Consider the following 22741-nt stretch of genomic DNA (forward strand, 5'->3'; position numbering starts at 1 on the left):
TAATAATTAGTGTTAAATGTGAAAAGGAAGGGGAGAAAGAGACTGTCTAGGATTACTGGTAATGACTTCTCTCCTTTCTGGAAGCAAAAATAGTAAAGAGTCTTTTTTGGCCCTGTGCTGCCCACTCATAATCGGTCTTTACAAAAGCTACATCCAAGAGCTTCCAATACAGGAATCAGTACATCACCAAGAAAAGGAAAAAAAGTAAACAGATATCAATCAAGCATTTTTCCATTGGGTTTTCATAAGTTTCAGAAATGGGCTTTGCTTGAAAGCTTTTAGGAATAAAATTAAGGGAGCCTCCCACCCCCATGTAAACTGCTTTGTTCTAAAAGAAAAAAATATATAGGACATAAATGCAATAAATAAAGACATCATAATTCCTCCAGACAGGTTGGATAGCTCTGAAAATCCCTTCTGGCTACAGAGGGTAGAAACTCTACTATAGTCCATTTTAATTTTTCTCATGTCTCTGAATTAGATATTACAGGGAACTATGCAGTGGTGGGATTCAATTTTTTTAACAACCGGTTCTGTGGGCGTGGCTTAGTTGGGGGTGTGGCTTGGTGGTCATGTGACTGGGTGGACATGGCTAGCTTGTCATGTGACTGGGTGAGCGTGGCCGTTGCGGCATTCTTAACAACTGTGTCAGTCATTTCACCACTACTTCTTTTCACCACGGTGACAAGATAGGGCGCAAAACGTAAAATGTGAGGACAGTTGTAAGTTCAAGGACTGGTCAAAAATGCAAGGACCGGTCAAAAATAACTTTTTCAGCCCTCTGAATAGTCCATATGCACATAGGGACTACCCAGAGGGTTGAAAAAAGTGATTTGTGACAGGTCCTCGCACTTTTGAGCAGTCATCATTTATGTCCATTGCAGCATTCTTAATTAAATTAATTAAATAAAAATGACCTGCTGGAGCAGTCGGAGGCAGTCCAAGGCGGGTGTTCGGGCCAGCTGCAGGGCAAGGTGATACAACCAGGGTAGGTAGGCCACTGTTGCCCAGGTGGGAGACGGGCACAGGCCTACAGGGCTGGCTGCAGGGTGAAGCGATTGGATGGGGAAGGTCAGGGGTCTGCAACCTTAAATACTCAACCTTAAACACAACCTTAAACCTGGGTGGGCATTGCCAACTCCTTATTTATTTATTTATTTGTTTGTTTGTTTGTTTGTTTGTTTGTTTGTTTGTTTGTTCAACTTGTATGCCACCTTTCTCCGAAGACTCAAGGCGGCTTACAATGCATTTAAAAAACATATATAAAAACATTAAAAATTAAAACATTAAAAACAATTAAAACCCATTCACACCATTCATGGCCGGATCTCGCCAGATCGCAACAGCGAGATCAAAGGCCCCAGCTTTTTGGAAGGCCAATAGAGTGGGGATGGTCCGGATCTCAGGAGGTAACTGGTTCCAGAGAACTGGGGCAGCCACAGAGAAGGCCCTCTCCCGCAGGCCCGCCAGCCGGCATTGTTTAGCTGACGGGACCTGGAGGAGACCAACTCTGTGGGATCTTACTGGTCGCTGGGAGCTATGCGGTAGAAGGTGGTCTCGAAGATAACCTGGCCCTGAGCCATGTAGGGCTTTAAAGGTAATAACCAACACCTTGAATTGTGACCGGAGACCAATAGGGAGCCAGTGCAGCTTGCAGAGAATTGGTGTAATGTGGGTGTACCTAGGTGCACCCACGACAGCTCGCGCGGCTGCGTTCTGGACCAACTGTAGTCTCCGAACACTTTTCAAGGGTAGCGCCATGTAGAGCGCGTTGCAATAATCTAACCGTGAGGTGACAAGGGCATGAGTGACTGTGAGAAGAGCCTCCTGGTGCAAGTAGGGTCGCAATTGGTGCACCAGGCGAACCTGTGCAAAGGTCCCCCTAGCCACAGCTGACAGATATCACTTACTCCCACCCAGGTTTTGTGGCTCCCAGTATTTTCTTTTAAACAGATATCTCTGGGTGTCTCATCTCTCTCATCTTTCTTTCTCCCCTTCATCTCTCTTTGCCCCCCCATTTCTCTCCTTCATTTCTCTTTCTCACCATCTCTTTTGCCTCTCCCCCTTTCTCCCCTTCAACTCTTTCCCCCCTTCTCTCCTTCATTTCTCTTTCTCCCCCCATTTTTCTCCTTCATTTCTCTCCATCTCTTTCTCCTCTCCTGTCGCGGCAGCGAACCTACCGCACCATCGGGTCGCCCCTTGGCTTGGAGGCGGCACCTTAAACCTGCTCCCTACTGCTTGTGCGCCCACCCGGCTGTGCCTGCAGCCGGCTCTTGTTGCTCTTACTGAGCTTTGCAATGGGGCAGACGGTGCTCCTCCTCCTCCTGGAGCCCATTATGATGCGGAGCTTCGGCTGCAGCCTGGGCAGCCAGTCAGGGGTAGGTTCTAAAATTTTTTACTACCGGTTCTGTGGGTAATGTGACTGGGGTGGCGTGGCCAACTTTTTTTTTAACTTTTACTTTTAAAAGCATTTTTTCTACAACCTTAAGAGGTTGCAGAAAACAATGCTTTTAGAAGCTTCTGACGATCACTCAAATCTGCTGGGATCGCCTGAAGCTTTTAAGGGAATTTTTTTTCCTACAACCTCTTCAAAAAATCCCTTTAAAAACCTCTGACGATCCAAGCTGAGCTGCTTGATCCTCAGAAGCTTCTAAGAGCATTTTTTTTCTGCAACCTCTTCTGCCTTTTCAAGGCAAAAAAGAGTGAGGCGGGGGGGGACACACACATGTGGCTGTGAAATATTCCGCAGCTCAAACTTCCCCCCACCGGAAACCTGGGAAGGTTTCCCGTCTCTAAACAAACAACTCCTGAAAATTGAGTGGCAGGGGCAGGAAAGTCTCACCCAGCGAGGAAACAGACTGGATTTCGGAGGAAACGCAGCTCAGTTTAAGGTTAAGGGAGGGCAGAGGGGCTGAGATGGCGATGGGGGGGTGGGGGGGCAGCCTTTCCAACAAGCAAAGTCAACGGGGGGGAGCCGGATTCACTTAACTTAACAACCATGTGAATCACACCTTTCTGCTAGCCTAACACAACACACACATACATATTCAAGAGACCCTCGCCCCAGATGAGAGAGACCCAACCCTGGCAGAGCCAAGACAGGCAGGGAAGCCAGCAGCACAAAGGTTTGGGCAACCCATCCTTTTTTTGGGAGGGGGGATCTTTGCAAAGAAAAGGAACACAGATAAGGCAGGTTTAAAGACCTTCAGGATTCCCCTTGAAATTGATCTGGCTTCTCCATAGACCAAGAGTCACGGTCATATGGCTTCAGAGATTTTGTCTTAAGTTAACATCCCGATCATGTTTGATAATAGAACTTGTACAATTACAGGTTTTTAGGCTGTGGCAGAATTCTACAAAAATGTAGCTTCTCAGTCCTTTCTTTTCATTTTTGTCTTTATACAATGCCAGAGAACATTTATTTATGTTTTCATTTGCAGGCACTGAAGCAACTTAGGGGAAGGGAGACTTGTCAATAGAAAAGCAACATTATGTTCCATTCCTTCCACAAGCTGGGCTTCTCCTCAAGCCACAGACTCAGCAATCTGATATTTTATGGTCGGTAATATTTGAAAACACACTGCCAGCATCAAGCCATAAAAACTGTTGCCTGTTTGAAACGTAATAGTGAAGTTATTGTCACTTGCATTACTATATTTGAACCCAACAGTCTAGCAGGAAATAATATGAACTGGATAAAAATTAATATTGTTTAAATTACTGCTTATGAGCAAACTGCTTATGAACATAAGCAGTAATTTAAATAATATTAATTTTTATCCAGTTCATAAGGCCATTATTTCTTTTTCAGTTCTTTCCACTATTTAATTTATATTCCACCTTCTGTTCAATTTGAGCACTGTGCTAACAATTAACAACATAATTTTTCCCAACAATTACTATTATATTCAAAATACATTTTAATATAGTAGATAGTCTTTGACTTACGACAATTGAGCCCAAAATTTCTGTTGTTAAATGAGTCATTTGTTAAATGAGTTTTGCCTCATTTTATGACCTTTCTTACCACAGTTGTTAAGGGAATCACTGCAGTTGTTAAGTTAGTAATAAGGTTGTTAGTGAATCTGGCTTCCCTTTTGACTTTGCTTGTCAGAAGGCCGAAAAGGGGATCACGTGATCCTGGGATACTGCAACCGTCATAAATATGAATCAGTTGCCCCAGGCATCTGAATTTTGAACACGTGGCCATGGGGATGCTGCAATGGTCATAAATGTGAAAAACGGTCAAAAGTCACTTTTTCAGTGCCATTATAACATTATAACTGTCCCTAAACAAACTGTGGTAAGTCAAGGACTATCTGTAATCATTTTTTTCTCTGGCCCATTTATGTAGCAGTTTCTATTATAACAAATTCTATAGATAACTATGTGCTATTTAATTCAACCTCTCTTGCTTAAAATATTGCTACAAAGCCAGATGAGGCATTATAGTTTGAAACCTCACAATCAATGATTTATTCATAGAGAAATCCGTACATATCTATTAATCATTAGGATGCAACAGAGTCTGCAGATTTAGAGCCTGCAGTTTGAAATGCCCATAATTTTGGATGCAATATAATCAGAGGCTGCATCTTTTTTATTCCAAATAAAAAGGCACTTCCATATATGTTCTCTGTAAGTTGTTTTACCATTTCAGGAAGAGAACTATTATTTAAGAACTTACCCAAATTAATAATAATATTAATATTACTCAGTATCATGTAATCAGTCTGTCACTAAATGACTGAGTCTTCTTGAATGTGTATAAAAATAGTTTATAGAACAGAGACTGGAACTACAATGACAGTACCATGTACAACCTCCAAACCCTTTTTTCAATTCTCCTTGCTATTATGTTGATTTTTGATTATGTAATTACAAAAAGTGGTTTGTTTTAAGAAAATCCCTGACACGCCATTCCTGAAAATATCTATTCTGTCTGTCTTGTCTATCTAATCCATCCATCCATCCATCCATCCATCCATCCCTTTCTCTCCATAGAAAATCACACTTCAGATTCAAATACTAAACGCTAAATATAGTTCTTGCACCACAAAAAAGTAAACACCCCTTCTATTTAGCAATGTTTTAGTATCTTTTGGTTTAAGAGAGTGAAACTTTAACACAGAAAGTGTTGGTAGAGTTAGAATAGAAATTAGATGCAAAAACTTTATTTAACTTAGAGGATTTTAAAAACTCCTTTTCTTGTTAAAAATATGAAATACAAAAGAAAAATGTACAAGGAACTGTCAGAATTTAAAACAAAAAAAAACCCCTAATTGTTATGTTGAAAAAATTAAATACTACAAAAAATAGAATAAAAATCCATAACTAAGTATAAATATCTATAATGAAATTAATTTAATTGTTAAACATATTAAATCTGTATCGTATAACAATCTAATGAGTCATCATCTCATTTACAGAGCACAGAAACTTTTCAAAAATAAATAATGAATTAATATCCTGGATCCATTACTTAAAATCAGAACAATGACTCCAGTTATATATAAAATTATCTTTGCTAAACCTCATCAAATTATCTTCTTTTCTATATTTCAAGCTCAGTAAAGTTAAAGCTCCTTATTCCTTATTTTAGGAATAGAATTCAACATCATATTTAGATCTTTCAATAATATATTTGATTTCTGTCTCAGCTTTATGTTATACAATCCAAGATGTGTACATAATTTTTCTTTTACTATTTTGCACAATAACCCCAAATGTTGGGTTGGGCTGAGAGTCAACCAATTTCCTTGCCAATGTTTTTGCCTAAAGAAAAACTAGAACTCATGGTCTCCTAGTTTCTAACTACAGAATTACAGTCTAACACTGTAATTAACTACACCAGATTGGTTTTCTTCTTCTTCTCTAAATTATATTAACATAGACATAAATTTGAAGCCAACACAAAACTATGACCAAAAAACCTAAATTTGCTTATAAATGGGGGTGGCATCTAGGCAGATCCAGTTATTTAGATAGGAGCAACAGAATTTCATTAGAAGAACAGAAGAATTTTAGTGAAAAAAAAGCCAAAAGCATTTTTTAGGATTTGTTCCATGATCTTTTTATTTTTCCTTTCAGCATTATTTCCAGCTGTATAGCATTATTTGTTGAGGTGTCATGTTCAGAAGCCTTCCAAATATAGTTGTATCATGGATTTGTACCAATTATAAGAGATAGTTTTGCTGGGGTGGGGCTCCATTTTACTTGTTATTTATATGTTTAGAAGTTTTGATCTAATTATAATGAATTATTTTCTTATGTTTATTACTCTTTTTGTTGACTACGGTATATAACTTGAAAGATACCACCTGCGCTAGTGTTGCCATAGGACGTAATAACAGTAATTATACAAACTTGATCTTTTTATTGCTTAATGGTGCTTGTTTTTTATTTTTATTACAAACATGAAATCACTGCCTGGCATGTCTTGATCTTGCAAACTTCTGTTAATGATGTGGAATCTCAGTAGTTTGATTTTGTAAATCCTTGCAATTAACAAAGATGTAAATAGCTACCGGTAGCTGTTTGAACTTCGACACTACTTTCAAGATGCATAAATTTCAAGATTATTTTTTTCTTTACACCAAGGTAGATTTATTTGGCAAGTTAACTACTTGTCCAGAACATTTTCATATGAAGAAACAGCTACAAATAAATACTCCTCAAAATCAAGAGTAGGAAGATGATGATCGAGAAAGGATCTAGAAGGCTTTTGTTACACATTTTTAATAGACAATCCTGACACATTCTAATTAAATGTGTTCATCATCACATATCTTAGTGAGCAGGAGACTCATTTTGTGCATGGACATGTGACGGCTGCTGTATGGTTATGCAAGTGTGCAGGTTACACTGAACATCAATTACCAACAATATACTGATGATACTTAGCTCTGTATGGTCATTTCTATGTCAACTGGAGATGCTGAAAAAGTCTTGCCCTGCAGTTTGGAAACTAATAAAGTCTGGATAAGTAAAAATAAATTGAAACTGAACCCTAGCAGGACAGTTCATTGCAGTTTAGTTCAGGGGTGGGTTCTACTTACCTTTACTACCAGTTCGCAACGGGATCGCTAATTCTGTGATCCCATTGCTTCTGCACATGCGCAAATGGTCTATGACAACATCCGGGTGGGTGGGCAGAGCCTGCCCCTGGTTTTACTACCCGTTCGCAAGAACTGGACTGAACCAGGGGCAACCCACCACTGGTTTAGTTGCCATATTAGATTATAAAAGATGGGTAGTTACTCATTCCATATCATCACCAATTTCTACATTGTAGTCTACATGAAGATGCCTTTAAAGTCCACCCAAAATAAAATGGTGCTAGTTACTAAGGTCATATTACAGATTTTCTACAAGGTCTGCACTGGTTACCAGGAGGTTTCTGGTTGCAATTCAAAGTGCTAATTTTGAGTTTAAAGTTTTACATGGCTTGGTACCAACATAACCCATATAACTGGAACTCTGATCAGAATTGAATGTGGTATGTCCAATGGTACCAGTGATTGAAGTAACTACCAGTTATATGTCTACTTCAGGAGGAGGTTTTGTTGTTTGTTTATTCAACCATGTGAGTTGCAAATTCTGTACCTGTTTTCTTCTGTACATCTGGTTAATGTATCAATATATACTCCCTACAGTGTATGTATGGATCTTTCTTTAATGTTTTAGGTTGTCCAATTATTGTAGAACAATTAGTCCAAAAGAGAAGTGTCATGTTTCCACATGATGATTACAACTTGTAAACAGCACAGTGCCGTTCACATTGCATGATTGCTTGCATCTCTTCTGAAGTTATATTTATGTATTTCAGATTCTCCCCCCAGTTTCCAATAGAGCAAAATATACAATTGGAAATTGTGGGGACAATCTGAAATACAGATAGTCCTAGAGTTACAACCACAATTGAACCCAAAATTTCTGTTGCTAAGGCGAGACAGTTGTTAAGTGAGTTTTGCCTCATTTTATGACCTTTCTTGCCACAGTTGTTAACTGAATCCCTGCAGTTATTAAATTAGTAACATGGTTAAGTGAATATGGCTTCTCCATTGACTTTGCTCATCTAGGACCCTAGGACACTGCAATAATCATAAATACGAACCAATTGCCAAGCACCCAAATTTTGATCGCATGATTGTGGGGATGCTGCAACTGTTGGAAGTGTGAAAAATGGCCATAAGTCACTTTTTTCAGTGCTGTTGTAATTTTGAACAGTCACTGTCAATGTTCCAAGTAATAGCCCCATAGAAAGCAGAACTCCAAGGCAGGTAGATTCCTGAAAGAACAGTTTATTGGAGATATCATATTGGCACAAACTGGTGAAAACCGACTCTGAAAGTTCCCGCAGTTTTCACCTGATTAAAAACAGTGAAAGTTCCCCCTTCCTCCAAATAATCAGTCACATTGTCCAATCAAGGTGCTAGCCGGTTGCCTGGGTACTTCATCCCTCCTTCTCCAGCCACCTGTTTGAATGACCTCGGTTCCCACAGGAAACTATTTTGTTTTGGCTACAACCCCCCCCCATCTAACTATGTTCGCCCTCCCTATCCCTTTTTCGCATTGTGGCAACCCTGTAGCCTCCAAAATGGCCCCAGCCAGGTGCGCTTCAGAGTTGACAGTCACTATATATGATTGTAAATTGAAGACTTCCTGTACTTTAAATTTTAATTATTAATTTAATGATTTTTCTTAACTTCAGATAGAATTGTCTTCCTCATCAATAACTAGCAATAAAACCAATTCAGGCATCTTTTAACAGTTCGGTACTTGGGTGCATAGACAATTTATGTTTGTTCACTGCAGTTTAGTTGCCATATCAGATTGCTTTTCAATGGAGTGGTCCATAGTTACAGCATTTGGTCTATAGCAGGGGTCCCCAAACTTGGCAGCTTTAAGACTTGTGGACTTCAACTCCCAGAATTCTGGAAGTTGAAGTCCACAAGTCTTAAAACTGCCACATTTGAAGACCTCTGGTCTATAGTTTTCTGCCAAACTATCAATGCAGAAGCTACTCCAGAAACAAATAGGTTGTAAACCACAGGTGTCAAACTCGCCAAGTCACATTGCCATCACAGACATTTTGTTACATTTTTCCCATTTGCGGAGCTGGGGTGGGTGTGGCCTGCACATGACACCTCTGTTGTAAACTCTTTGTATGAATTTTGTTGTACATCTTGGAGTTTCCATCCACAGTGGAAGGGATTACAAAAATATCCTTGAATCGAGGCAAAAGATATTGCTTAGCATGTAATAGTGAATCAAAAGCAGCTTTAAAACCACCACAAAACTCTGATTGCTCATTCATGCCAACAGCAGGTGCCACAGGTGTAGCTGAGGGCTCCAACAATAACCTATAATAAGAAAATCAGCATCCATCAGATCTACTTCAGCTTCTATCATGTAGATGGAACTCCCCTCCAGTAGCAACTTGTTCAGTCAATTATGAACCCAAAGGGCAGTCACACCTGCTTACTACAGGTTGCTGATTGTTGTAGTGCTAGAGTTAAGGAAATCATTCCAATAGGAATGTCTTTTCCCATGTTTGTTTTTAACTATATTTCTGATGATTTCAGATCAACATTTTTTCTAATATAACAGCTACTATGCTGAGTTCTTTCTCACTATGTCCACTCTCCACGACCCAAATCTATATTATTATTCTTTTCATTTGTTATAATGCTTTTCCTTCCTGTTCAGACATAACGCAAAACCCACTTTTTAAAAACTCAATTCCACCATTGTTATAATTGCTGTGTCTTCTCTATTCATCCAACAAGTAAAACTAGAGACAGGAGTAGATTATTTTTTGTTCTTTTGTTTTTCTTGCTACTTGCTTTATCGAAATTTTTGGAAGAACACAACTAAATCTGCACGAATGTCAATGTATACTGGCCTGCTGACTAACAGAGTAACAATACAAGTTCACAGGAACAATTAATTTATCAGCAATAACAATAATCTAATAGACCACAATACAGCCTGATAGTAACAATTCAAAGGGACTGAATATAGTTTGTTGATTGGTCCCCTCACCTCTGGAAGCTTATCACACTCTTTAAAGATGAAATTATTTCATACACAGAAAAAAAAAGAATTTAAGAAGACCTATCGCTGTGGAGACATGTACACAATTTTTGTGAAAGTAATTTTTATTTGACCACCAAAAGGAAAGAGTGAGGAAGGGAGAGAGAAAGAGAAAACACGACTTTGTTTCAGATTTCAAACAAAAAAAAAGCAAAACTATTCAACAGTAAAGCAACAATCCTCAACTTTATTTTTCATTCTTTCCAATCTAATTGCTAACTCTCCATCGAAATGCACAGAACACAGAAAATCTATTTTAAATCAGCAATGTAATGAGATATGTTCTAGTACTAATGTAATACTTTAAAAGTCCATTATTTTCATTAAATCATAGTGAAATAGCATATGGTCAACACTTTCAATAGTTTTTCTTATTAACAACTTTTATTGTTAATTAACATGGAGCTTTCAGGGCATATAATGATGTCGTTCCAGTGGCATTTCATATATCTCAATATCCCAGGCCAGCATAACCTTGCTTGTCTTTTGCAAGGCAATAAAGATCTGGCTGTTACCCTAAATATTTGGGTGAGGTGGTTAAACAAGCTTTGCTGGTTCACTGGCTTTATTGTTATTCTTTTTCTGTTATTAAGTTGGAGAGAGAAAGCCATGGGTATATATTATATGGAGGATTTATTTCATTGTCATTGTTTAATTCTTGTAGACTGTCCGGAATCTTTGCTTTGAACTGGATAGACAAATAAATTGTTTAAATAAATAATTAGAGGGACAAAAAAATAAAAATCCTACATACCAGTAGAAGTACATCTTTAATGTTCTATAAAGATATACATTAAAAGGCTAATCTTCAGAGGTATCCACCAGTGTCCCAAAGGCGCTTTTCCAAAAGGCAACTGGTCTTTCTAGGGATTTTTTTTTCTTTGAAACCCTTTCGCTTCTTACCCAAGAAGCTTCTCAGTTCTAACACCAGTGATAAGTATACCTATTTCCATTTCCATTACCACCATTATTTACACTACCACCCAACTACTTGTCTTATATTTTTCGCAGGGAATGAAGGATGACTCCTCTTTCCCCTGACATACAACTAATTATGAGATGGTAGCCTAGCAGTTAAGATACCGGGCTTATCGCCTGGAAGACTGCCAGTTGTGGACCCAAGTATTGTATGATAGGATGAGCTCCCATTCTTGCCCCAGCTTCTGCCAACCGAGCAGTTCGAAGGTATGCAAACGAAAGTAGATAGTTACCACTTTGGTGGGAAGGTAACAGTGTTCTGTGTGCCTCAGTGTACAGTCATGCCAGCCACACGACCATGGAAGAGGCTTTGGACAATGCTGGTTTCCTCAGTTAGTAAAGGGAGATGAGCTAGTGCCCCCTAGAGTTACCTGGAGAGGAGAAACCTTTACCTTTACCTATGGAAGGGAAATCTAGTATTTTTTTGTGCTTTGTAATAGCATGTGGGAATGACCCAGGGAGAAGGAACAACAAGACCCAGTCAAAGGAATCATCAGATAAAATGCAGTTTAGCCTGTAACAAGGATGTGGATGAGGCAAGAACTGGGGTGGTGCAGTGGTTAGAAGGCAGTATTGCAGGTTAACTCTGCTGACTGCTAGTAATTCATTCCTGTCCAGCTCAAGGTTGACACAGCCTTCCATCTTTCTGAGGCCTGTAAAATGAGGACCCAGGTTGTTGGGGCAATATGCTGACTCTGTAAATCACTTAGAGAGGGCTGTAAAGCACTATGAGGTAGTATATAAGGCTAAGGGCTATTGCTATTGTAGTAGTCTTCCCTAGTTTCTTAGGCTGCAAAGGAGGGGGTGAGAGAGAATTACTTTCAGACTTTGCAAGATTCACTTAATATAACCTTACAATAATGTAGAATTAGCTAATCTGGTCATGTTTCCTGTATGCCTGGTAAACCTGACATACATATTCATATTGCCAATAATTTATTCCTCGTAATTATTGGGGTTGTGCGATATTGAATTGACAGTGCCCTTATACATACCCTAAGACTGATCATTCAATTCACTGAGATCACCAATTTCTAGAACAGATTGAAATATATTTAAAACTAATAGATCATTTACTGAATCTGGTGATATGATAATCAGAGATACATAAAATTAGTCTGAATTTGGGTTCATTGCTATAAATCTAATAAAATAATTACATGATGTAACTCAAGAATTATTCCTAAATAGTGATTTATTTTAAATACTTACATACAGCCTTTTGATGAATTAAGATGTCAACAAATGCAAACAAATAAGTTTAATGGAAAAAAGTATTTTAAACATATGATTCAACTCTTTAATTTACATTGTCCAAAAGCAAATTATCACATGTAAAGTCTAAATAGTGTACTCTTTTTACTTCCATTACTTTTTTCCTAAGGCTATTTTAATTTTCATTTCTACTGCTCAAGTGAATTATATCCCTAGTTTCTTCTAATATGCATATACTTAGGGAATAAAAGCATACTTGGATACTTATTTTTACAGCTGAGTGATCAATTACTGTCATTGTTATGCTAATATTAAACTGGGAAAAACTAGTTTATTTCAGCTTCAGAAAAATAGATATTTATCATACAATTTCATGCATGCTTACACATCCTGGCATTCAAAGATAGACCATTAATAGATAAATGGTCTGACTCATTCTGAATCTAACTTTCCTAGAACTTCTGGAGAGATTAAATTTTCTCTGAGAAGGTAACAGACCTAAAAATTAAAAATGAGACTTTAGGTGGAGAGCTTTTGCTGATGATCTTATAGGATCCTTTGAAAAGTATTGAATTTTTCATGAAAAAAATTGAAAGATTTTGGTGTATTAAATGGTTTTAAGATTAATAAACAGTAAACAAAGATGTTGGTTAGCAATAGGAGTATACACGATCAAGATGGTATGATGAAGAAATATGGTTTTAAACCTAATAAAAGGTTAAAATATTTGGGTGTTACTTTCACTAATATGAACTGCATGTTGTTTCAAAATAACATCAATGTATGCAATGAAGTATAAAAAGATATGCTAAGATGGGGAAAATGGCAACTGTCTTCAATGGGAAGAATTTCTGTGATTAAAATGAATGTTATTTCTATTTCAGAAATGCTTATATTGACAACTGGTGTAATATTTAAGTAGTGGCAAGAAGATATTTATAAATTTGTTTGGCAAAGCAAGAAAAAATAAACACAAGCTGCTGTAGGATGCTAAAGAAACAGGGCAGTTATGATTACCAGATTTAAAATTTGCAGCTTCTTTAATTTGGATGAAAATGAGTGACATTAAGAAATATATGGTTATTGAGGTACCTGAGAAGAGGACCTAAAAGATTACAATTCTCGGTTGGGGAAATAAGTCTTCATCTTTTCCTTCCCACTGTCTGCTTTTTAAGAACTCCTGCTATGAACTACGCTTTTTGATTTTTTTTTCTTTTGGTTTTTACTTTCAAACATTAATCCACTGGTTGAATGCTGACTTAATTTCACCTCCTTCTGGATCTTAAAGTGTCTCTTTTTATGCTTTTTATTGTTTTATTAGCTGCCGTAAACCAATTCTGTCTTTTCCCTGTTGAAGCCATGGTAACTGCGTAGTAAAAGAGATCCGTTTTGATTTACATTACTATCATATTTTCACTACAGGGATTTTGCATTTTATAAATTTATTAAGAAAACTCTGTCTTAACTTTTCTTAATTTCTGATAAAAAATATCTTTTTTCTGTTGAAAGCTCCTCACTGTTTTTTGAGCTCAATTTGTTACAGTGCTTTTACTGTCTTTGAGAGAAGCTGTTTACGACAAGTTGCAAAAGTTCCAGTTCTAGAAGTTTTACTAGTGAAATATTTTGGACTATGTTAAAGTATAGTCAAAATGCAAGCAATATACCAAGACAAAGCTTATTGGGAAAGCTGGGCAGAAATAATATTTTCCAGCTTACAAGTTCAGTTTGAAAATTTGGATAAAAAGCTTGATAAAGTAACAATGATCTTAGAAGATGGTAAACAGACACAAGTAAAAGCAGTGCAACAAAATTTACAACTAGGTGGATTGAAATGCAACTCACAGCTCACAGCTCTAAAAGATGAGGCTGACTGGGAAAATATAAATTGGTTAGAGGACTCTGAAAAAGGTACGGATTGTAAAGATTCAAAATTGACAGAAATGATCAGTGGTGAACTTCACTTTTCTAAGAAGATTGAGGAACGTATCTATTATACCAGTGGTCCCCAACATTTGCAGCTTGGTGCCTTGGCTGGGATGGGGGAGAGACGAAAACTAGGCCACACGAGTGGCAGGTCAATATGCGAGCACATGCACACAACCCTTATGCAAGTGGTGGCTGGCGCACATGTGTACAGCTCAATTTACACGAGTGGCAAACCGACGCACACATGTGCAAGTTCCCACCAGCCTGTTGCTCACGTGGTCCAATTCCAAATAGGCCATGGCCTGGTAGTGGACTGCGGCCCGGGGATCCCTATATTATACCCAATCGGAAAATAGATGTTAAGACATGTTATCTTATAGGTTATAGGATATTTCTTTATGCAACAAATGCTGTGGAGATATACATAAGAGAGACTTATGACTTTGAGGGATAAAATCCAATTGTTAGAAAAGATCCCATTTAATATCATAAAGAAAAGCCCTATTGTTAAGAATCAACTGAGGATATTTGATCATGGACGGATCAGAGACAATGATTTCTATGACTTATTATAGATCAGAAGCCATGGTGGACTTTCTGTGAGTGAAATATAATAAACAGATTGTTAACAGATTGGGTTTAGAAGTTTAATTCTGCTCTTGATTTTACCTGTTAACTATGTTTTCATATATTACTATAGATGTCAGACTAAGTGATTTGGATAATATAGTATTGTAAAAGTTTATAAATTGTATGCCTGCTTTGCAAGGGGGGACAATTTATGTATATGCCTGTTTTGTTTTGTCTATGTACTTTTTGGTAGTTTTGTTTAGCTTTGTTTTGTTTTTGTATTTTTTTTCCTCCTTTGGGGGGAGTTTGTATTTTAATGTTTTGAATAAAATAAAAAATTGAGATAAAAACTATATGGTTATTGGAATTAGAAGGACATGATTCAAAATTTGATTGGCAGAGTTATTTATGGTATGGTAAAGTTAAGGTTCATGTAGATTTTTTAAACCATTTTATTAGACGTGCATACTGAGGATTTGGAAGAGATATAAGGCAAAAATGTTTCCTAAAGTCCTTTTATGTTTGGCACCCAAAGAAGTCTTTTTTAGAAGGGAAATGATTAACCTATGGTTAAAAATGGTTAACCTATGCTGATTTGCTGATTTTTTCCCAAACTTAGAATTTAAGTTATAAACAAGAGAAAACTTGGAGTTGGAAAATTTGACATGCTACTGATTTCCTAATGTTCAGATAATAGAAAGATTTAAGTTGGATAAAAAGAATTATGAATTTGAAAATGCTAAGACTGAATTTCATGTGAAACTCTGTACAAATGATAATCATATTATTTCTAAGATGTATAAACTTTTATTGAAAATGGAAATGGAAAATGAAAAAATTACAGATTGTACGATAAAATGGGCAAATAATTTTTGGATACAGTGTAGCCTTAGACCAATGAGAGAGAACGTGTGGGGAAAAGGGTTGAAATTTACATTGAATTATAATCTTAAAGATACCCTTTATAAAATAATGTACTGCTGATACATGACAAATGGTCAAAAATCTATAAAGCAATTTCAAATATGTGTTAGAAATGTAATCAAACCCAAGAGTACTTTTTTTTTTCATTTTTGGTGGACTTGCAAAGTCAAAAACATTCAGACCAAATATGCATTCTGATTCAGAAGATTTTAAAATGAATGTACAATTGAAACTAAAGACTTTCATTTGAGGTCTAATGGATAAACAAATGGAAACATCTTATGGAACTTTGTTTTCATACATGTCAACAGCAAGGTACCACTTCGGTGGGAAGGTAACAGAGTTCTGTGCACCTCAGCATATAGTCATGTTTGCCACATGACCATGGAAGTATCTTCGGACAATACTGTTTCTCTCTGCTAAAAATGGAAATGAGCACTGACTGCTAGAGTCGGATACCACTGGACATGGGAGGCCTTTGACTTTTTTTACAATGGAAGAATGGAAGGTGAAGGTGATAGAATTGGTGGAGGTAGCAAAATTGATACCTTTGATGAAAGAAAAAAAATTGTCTAATTTTATTTCTATTTGGAAACCACTTTTGGATTTTTTTGTAAGAAACTGAAAGAAATGAAAAGTTGATTGTATGGAAATAATGTATATAATTGTAAACCTCAGATGTATTCATATCCATACCCCAAAAAAGTCTGAAGTCATTCTTTTTCTATCTTTATTTGTTTTCTTGTTTCTTTTCTGCACTTTTTTTCTTTTTTTGAACATTTTTTTTAAAAAAATCCTGTTTATTTATCTTTAAACCTGTATTTTTATGAAAATCAATAAAAAATATACATATACTGTAGATGAGATGAACTTTTCTTAGTTTGCTCCTGAATCCCTGAATGCATGATATTCAAGTATTTTACTTATAATGTTTATATTCCATTCCTCCTCTTAAAGGTATTCACTCTTAATACCAGGGATTACATTTTGTCTTTGCAACAATGGACCGAGCAACTTCTCCCTCCATATTAACTTCCAAATAAACCTCTGAGCTGAATAAGAAAAAAAATCAAATTAGTAAACCCGTATTCTCCACACATACTATTCTAAAACATTCCAAATTAGGTTTCACCTGTCAGTTAGATGCAGTCTGGTTACATCTGAATCACTATGTATATTACCACATGTTATAACAAATTGTTTGAGCATCTTTAGCGAAAGAAGTTGATTTCTTGCTTTCTGTTTGAATAAATGACAAAGTTGTCAATATTGCACTAAACATATTTCCTTAGATTCTGGCTAAGTTCTGTTGTGGTACAAGCATCAACTGAAAGTCAGTGTACCCTCCCTTATAGAGCAAATTGTTATTACCGCATTCTACAGATCAGAAAGCAAAATGGACACAATGTTTTTGCCAAGTTTCCTTGGTTTAAAACAAATCTTAACAGGAATCGGGATAAAGGCCTTCTAGATCCAAGTCCATCTCTTTTTCCAATGAATGCTTGGTCAACAGGGCCATTCCATTAATTCTTTACCCAAAGTTAGTCTTTTAAAAAACACACTTTGAATAAAGCTGTCTTGTACTCTTTAACTATGGTATGTAATTTATGCTAATTACTGACCATCTCTTTCTTCGCCTCACCTCCGGCATCCAGAAGGGCAAACAGAAAAATTCAACTAACATATGAAAAATCAGGGATAGTTCCCAGCAGATTTAATGAAAGATCTTTAGAATTTCAGCATAATTACAAGTAATATGATTTAAAATTCAAAAATAAGCCTTTCCACTTTTTATTTCAATAAAATGCAATTCAGTGCCCACTTAGGCAAATCTCTACTACATGTTGCCCGTGATCTTAGGTTGGGCTCTTCTGCTTTTAAAAATTAGATATGATGTAGATTCTAGAGGTATGACAGGTATCTACCCCAAACTGTTGTGTTTTATAAATGATATCTATTTCCCACCCTGAGTGAAGGCACTGAAGCATTGTTCTGTGTATCCCCACTGATTGGAAGTCAAATCAGAACATCTGAACATAAATTGAATTGAATAAATAAATAAATCTGATTGAGATACAGCCCCAATTCAATATCTAAAGTGCCTGAATCAATACATTACACCTGTTTCTATAGTTGCCAAAATTATGACCAAAAATTATCCCATTTTTAATAAAAATATATGACATTATTATAGATATTGATTACAGATCTTGAAGCTAATTGAATTTACATTGTATGTGAAAGTGAATAAAATAAATGAGTGTGTATGTGTATACATATGAACACACTTTGGACTCAAAAGACTTTAATACGTTTTTTAGCATCTAAGCCTCTTGTAACATACTATCACATCCAAAGCATAGAATATGCAACCAGTAGAAGCAACATACCATAAAGAACTCAAAGTAATTTCGTTAATATTTGAAATCATGATAATTCAATGAGACTTAAGTCCATTTAATTTTTCCAGGCTGTATTTATACACTTGTTTTTCTTGTTCTATGTCCAATTGTATTTCATTTATTTTGCTGTTGAATTATTAGGCAGCTTATTCTTAGTTAGCTATTAATCTGTTTTGGCTATGACCAAAAGTGCTGACTGCTTTTATTTCATTTTCCAGTTCACTGAGCTTATCTCTGTATGCCTGAACCAATTACAGAGTGGGTTCTGACATGTCCGTTTCTGTCTTAAAAGCGTAGACCATTCAGTATATCAACAAGCTGAAAAAGGTGAAACAAAATGAGACATATTTAAATATAAAATGATTTAATATTAACAAAATTGATTGCAAAAGCAAACGTTGAACATGTACATCTACCACTCATAAAGATTGAAGTAATCAGATTATTGCCCACTTCATTGCATCACAAACAGAATAAAGGAAAATACACATGATTTATACAAAAATATTGGAGAATTTTCACCATGTATCTTTTTGCTTACAAAAATAAATAGAAGACTGAATTTATGTAAGATAATCAATGGAATAAGAAATGAAAGAACTCCTGTATACATAGTAGAGCAAGGATATTAACTATGTATAGCTAATTGTAATTCAACTAAGTAACCCAATCATTATTACTATTGACATTTGGCATATATAGTTGACCATGATGAGTAAAACCTACTTCTATTAAAATAAAAAGGTATACAAAAGTTTTCAAAACTGTGCAAGACTTATATGTTAAGTTTGCAATTTTACAAATACTTACCTTCGAATAACCCTTTCAGCATAGTTTATGAGCTTTGTACGTTAATTTGACCTATGTCACTTTATTTGTAGTAATGTTAAAGCAGCTCAATAGGCTACAAATTGTTTAACAAAATCCTAATTTATTCCTTCATTAAAGCTATACCGGTGTAGTATCCATTATTATTCCTTTAAAGACTTGTATTTTAAAGGACATACTCAGAATTTGAAATATGATCTCACCAACATCCACGCCTAGTTTTCTCATTGTGTTTGCTAGGCAGATTTACTTACTACCAAAGATTCCTAGCGTTTGTAATAATGTCTGAACCCGCTTCTTTAAAAAAGAAAAAGAAAAGAATTTTACTGGACTTTAATTTGAATCCAGTTTCTCCTAAAAGCATAACTGACCCTGCAAATTATTTAAGATAATAAGGAGGGAGGGAGGGAAGGAAAAAGATGCAAACAAGAGAGGAGTCAGACCGACTAGACAAAACATTTCAGAAACAGGACACCATTCATCTAGGCTCAGCATTCGGTTCAGGGGTTGAAATCTGGCTCAGGTAAGGAAAGGGCTTAACGCAGACAGACTTTTTCTCGGCATCCCAATTCGCCCAGAGTGAGCTAAATTGAGGAAGGTTGGTTTAACTGTGCAAGGCGGGGAGATGGCATTTTCTCTGAGCATCTTCCCTTTCCCATCACCTCTTCCGCCCTCTCGCTTCTCGCGCATCCTTCCACCGCCTTCTAGCACAGCTGCCACGCCTTACAATAATACCGCACTCCACAGCCAACGGGCGGGGGGGGGGGAAAGAGAGACTCGGGCTTTCCACAGACAGAGGCCTCCGGGTCTGCCCCTCCCCGTATAAATTGGGCCGAGCCGTCCTTTCAAGTCCCTACCTTCGCCTGGGTTCCAGCCCTTCCAGGCAAACCGTCCCTGTCAGTGGAGCAGAGGGAGACGCGGCTGGAGGTGCCTGCCAACCGCGCCGTATCCCCATCCAACCTGCACCCCTCTGCGCGCGCGCGCGCGCCGCCCGCATTCCCGAATCTCTACGGCGGGAAGTTGCTCAGAACACCTTCCCCAACTGCGGGAGGGAGGGAGAGGCAGAAGGGAGAACCCCCCCCCGCCCTCCGGCCGCCAACCAACATCGGAGGCGCCCACCCGCTCCTTCTCCCCACCCCACCCCACCCCGCCTGCCCATCTGTACCTCTTTCCTCCTGCTGGGCGCCCCCGGGCGCGTGAGGAGAGCGGTCTCTTCGCACACCACGACTACATCTTCCACAAAGACACAGTCGGGCAAGCTCTCGTCGCCGGGCAGCTCCAACACCTGCAGCCCCAGCTTGTTCTTCAGCACCCCCACGTAGAGCTGATGCTCCCGCTCGGCGCGCGCCAAGTCCACCTCTTTCGCCTTCTCCCGCCTCAGCGCCTGCTGGCACAGCGACTCCGGCAGCGCCCGCACCACGGCGTGGCTGCACCGCCCGAAGCTGAAGGGGCCGCCGCTCAGCCCTGCCATGTTCGCAAAACAGGGGGGGGGTTTTAGCCGGGAAACTCAAGCCGACCGGGAGAAACACCACAACCCTGCCCTTGCAGTGTCTGGCTCCGCGCGCTGCCCGGCACCGCCGTAAGGAAGCGCAGCTTGCTGCCAAGCGTCCCCCTCTCTTCCCGGAGCCAGCTGAAATGGCCTCCCTTCCCTCCCAACAGGAGGAGGTGGTCGCGAGCGCGCTTAGGAGCCGGAGAGGCTGAGGATTGGCCACGCCTTGCTATATAGTACCTACATCATGCTCCGTGTTCAAAGAAGCGTCCATTGGCCGGTTATTTGGGTTGAGATACCTGGTTGGTTCAAACTGGTCGAAATTACCTCGCACCGGTTTTATTAGCCTTGGAGGAACCTTGGCGAAACATGCTGGTTGTTTAATTGCATCCCGGTTCGGTGGCCCATCGGTGGCAGATGCGATGCCTGGGCTCGCCCTCATGGATGTACAAGAAATATAGCTTTCAAATGCATGAAAGTCTGTAGAGATTCTCAATCATCCAGGTCATAGTTGTGGCAAAGGTGCTTTTTCAGGAGGCAACTGGACTTTCTTGTTTTTTCTTTTGAAGACATTTTGCTTCTCATCCAAGAAGCTTCTTCCGCTCTGACAGGATGGTGGGGAATGGAAGGATTTATATTCCTTGCAGACAACTGGCCATTTGCATCCTTTTAGGGGGTCCTTGAAGCACTTGGAGGTTTATCCAAGATCCAAGATAAACAAGATACCTCCAAGATACAGATAAACTTCCAAGTGCTTCAACAAAAGGATGCAAATGACCAGCTGTCTGCAAGGAATATAAATCCTTCCATTCCACACAGGGGTGGGTTCTACTTACCTCCGCTACTTCTGCGCATGTGCAGATCGTCCATGATGACGTCTGGGTGGGTGGGCAGAGCCTCCCTTCGCCGTTACTACCGGTTCACAAGAACCGGACCAAACCAAGAGCAACCCACCACTGCTTCCCTACTATCCTGTCAGAGCTGAAAAAGCTTCTTGGATGAGAAGCAAAATGACTTCAAAGAAAAAACAAGAAAGACCAGTTGCCTCCTGAAAAAGCACCTTTTGGACTTTCAAATGCATGTTAAGTTCTTCCTCAGCATAACAGTTTAGCCAGGCTAAAAAGAGATTGTGTACTCTCCTCCCTGCCTGGTTTCTGAAGATAGTTTGAAGGAGAGCTTGTGTACAAATATCACACTTGTTCCTTCTGGTAATATCACACTTTACCGATTTCTGCTTTGTGGGGTTTTTTAATTGGAAAGGGGGAGGGGGAAACCCTGCTAAAAGTGAACCGGAATGTGTCCAGATTGTCTTAGTAACTTGTGAAGAATAAAAATAAATTAACATCTGCTACATTTGCGTATAGAATGGATGAAAACCAGCCTTTTAATCAACTTAATCAATGTTGCCAATATTTAAACCTGGTGACTTCTATTAATATATTTTTGTACTCTGTTTCACTATGAAGTGACTCATAAATCGTTTTATGTTTTAATTAAATTGTCTTTGTTGCTTAACGATTTCCTTTCCTTTCCTTGCACTGTAACAATTCAGCATTATGTACATATATTCACACATACATCCCATTAAGTTCCATAGTTCAATTTCCAAATAACTACATGTAAATTTCAGCATTAATCTGTGTTTGGAAATTATGGACTTTTTATTTAAATTTTGAAGGTTGAAACTTGCCACCCCAGAAAGGGCTTTTTCTATAGTTTTCTGTAAGTGAATATAGAACATGTTCTCTCTTCTAAATCAATGTGTACCAGAGAAAACTAGACTAAAGAATTTTGCACTTCCCTGCTTTCATTTACTGGAAAACAAAATTGTTAGGTTATTTTTTTTATTGTCCGTTCTGGCATAATATTCTTCAACTCTTTAACTCTTTATCTTTTCTGGATATACTTCAAAGGAACACATAAGGTTAACTTATAAGGATATTTTCATATAGTTCATTCCTCAACAATGGCAAGACACACAAAAGAAGTGATGTGTAACCCTAACATAAATTTTAAAAATGATTTAAACATCCCTATTCCCAAGAAAGAAGGGGAGTAAATTCAGGTCTCACCCATTAAGATGCAGCTCTGCAGACTTTGTGCTACCACTTAAACCACCATGGACTTAACCCTCCCTCTTCCCAATGTTAATTCTCCCATCAAAAGATTGCCCGTTCCTTGTTTATAAGAAATGTATATTGCATGAAAAACCAGGATTCTAATCGTTGCAAGAAAAGACTAAAGTAGAACGTGCGTTGCAAGATGAGATCTAATTAGAGAACTTGTGACCCATTGAGTCACCCTTTCAAAG

The 22741-nt window shown here is 38.1% G+C and overlaps 1 protein-coding gene across 1 annotated transcript in view; it reads right to left on the reverse strand.

Annotated features, from left to right (window-relative positions):
• The window catches only part of DDAH1 (dimethylarginine dimethylaminohydrolase 1), a 65196-nt gene extending 44555 nt beyond the window's left edge, over nucleotides 1-20641 (reverse strand). Inside the window, exon 1 of the mRNA XM_034437131.3 lies at nucleotides 20107-20641. Within this exon, the coding sequence (XP_034293022.1) occupies nucleotides 20107-20412 (306 nt within the window). The 5' untranslated portion in view covers nucleotides 20413-20641. The remainder of the gene's footprint in view (nucleotides 1-20106) is intronic.
• Nucleotides 20642-22741: the final 2100 nt, after the last annotated feature.

This window comes from Pantherophis guttatus, chromosome 3, assembly GCF_059756535.1.
Source record: "Pantherophis guttatus breed Tessera chromosome 3, ASM5975653v1, whole genome shotgun sequence".
NCBI lineage: Eukaryota > Metazoa > Chordata > Lepidosauria > Squamata > Colubridae > Pantherophis > Pantherophis guttatus.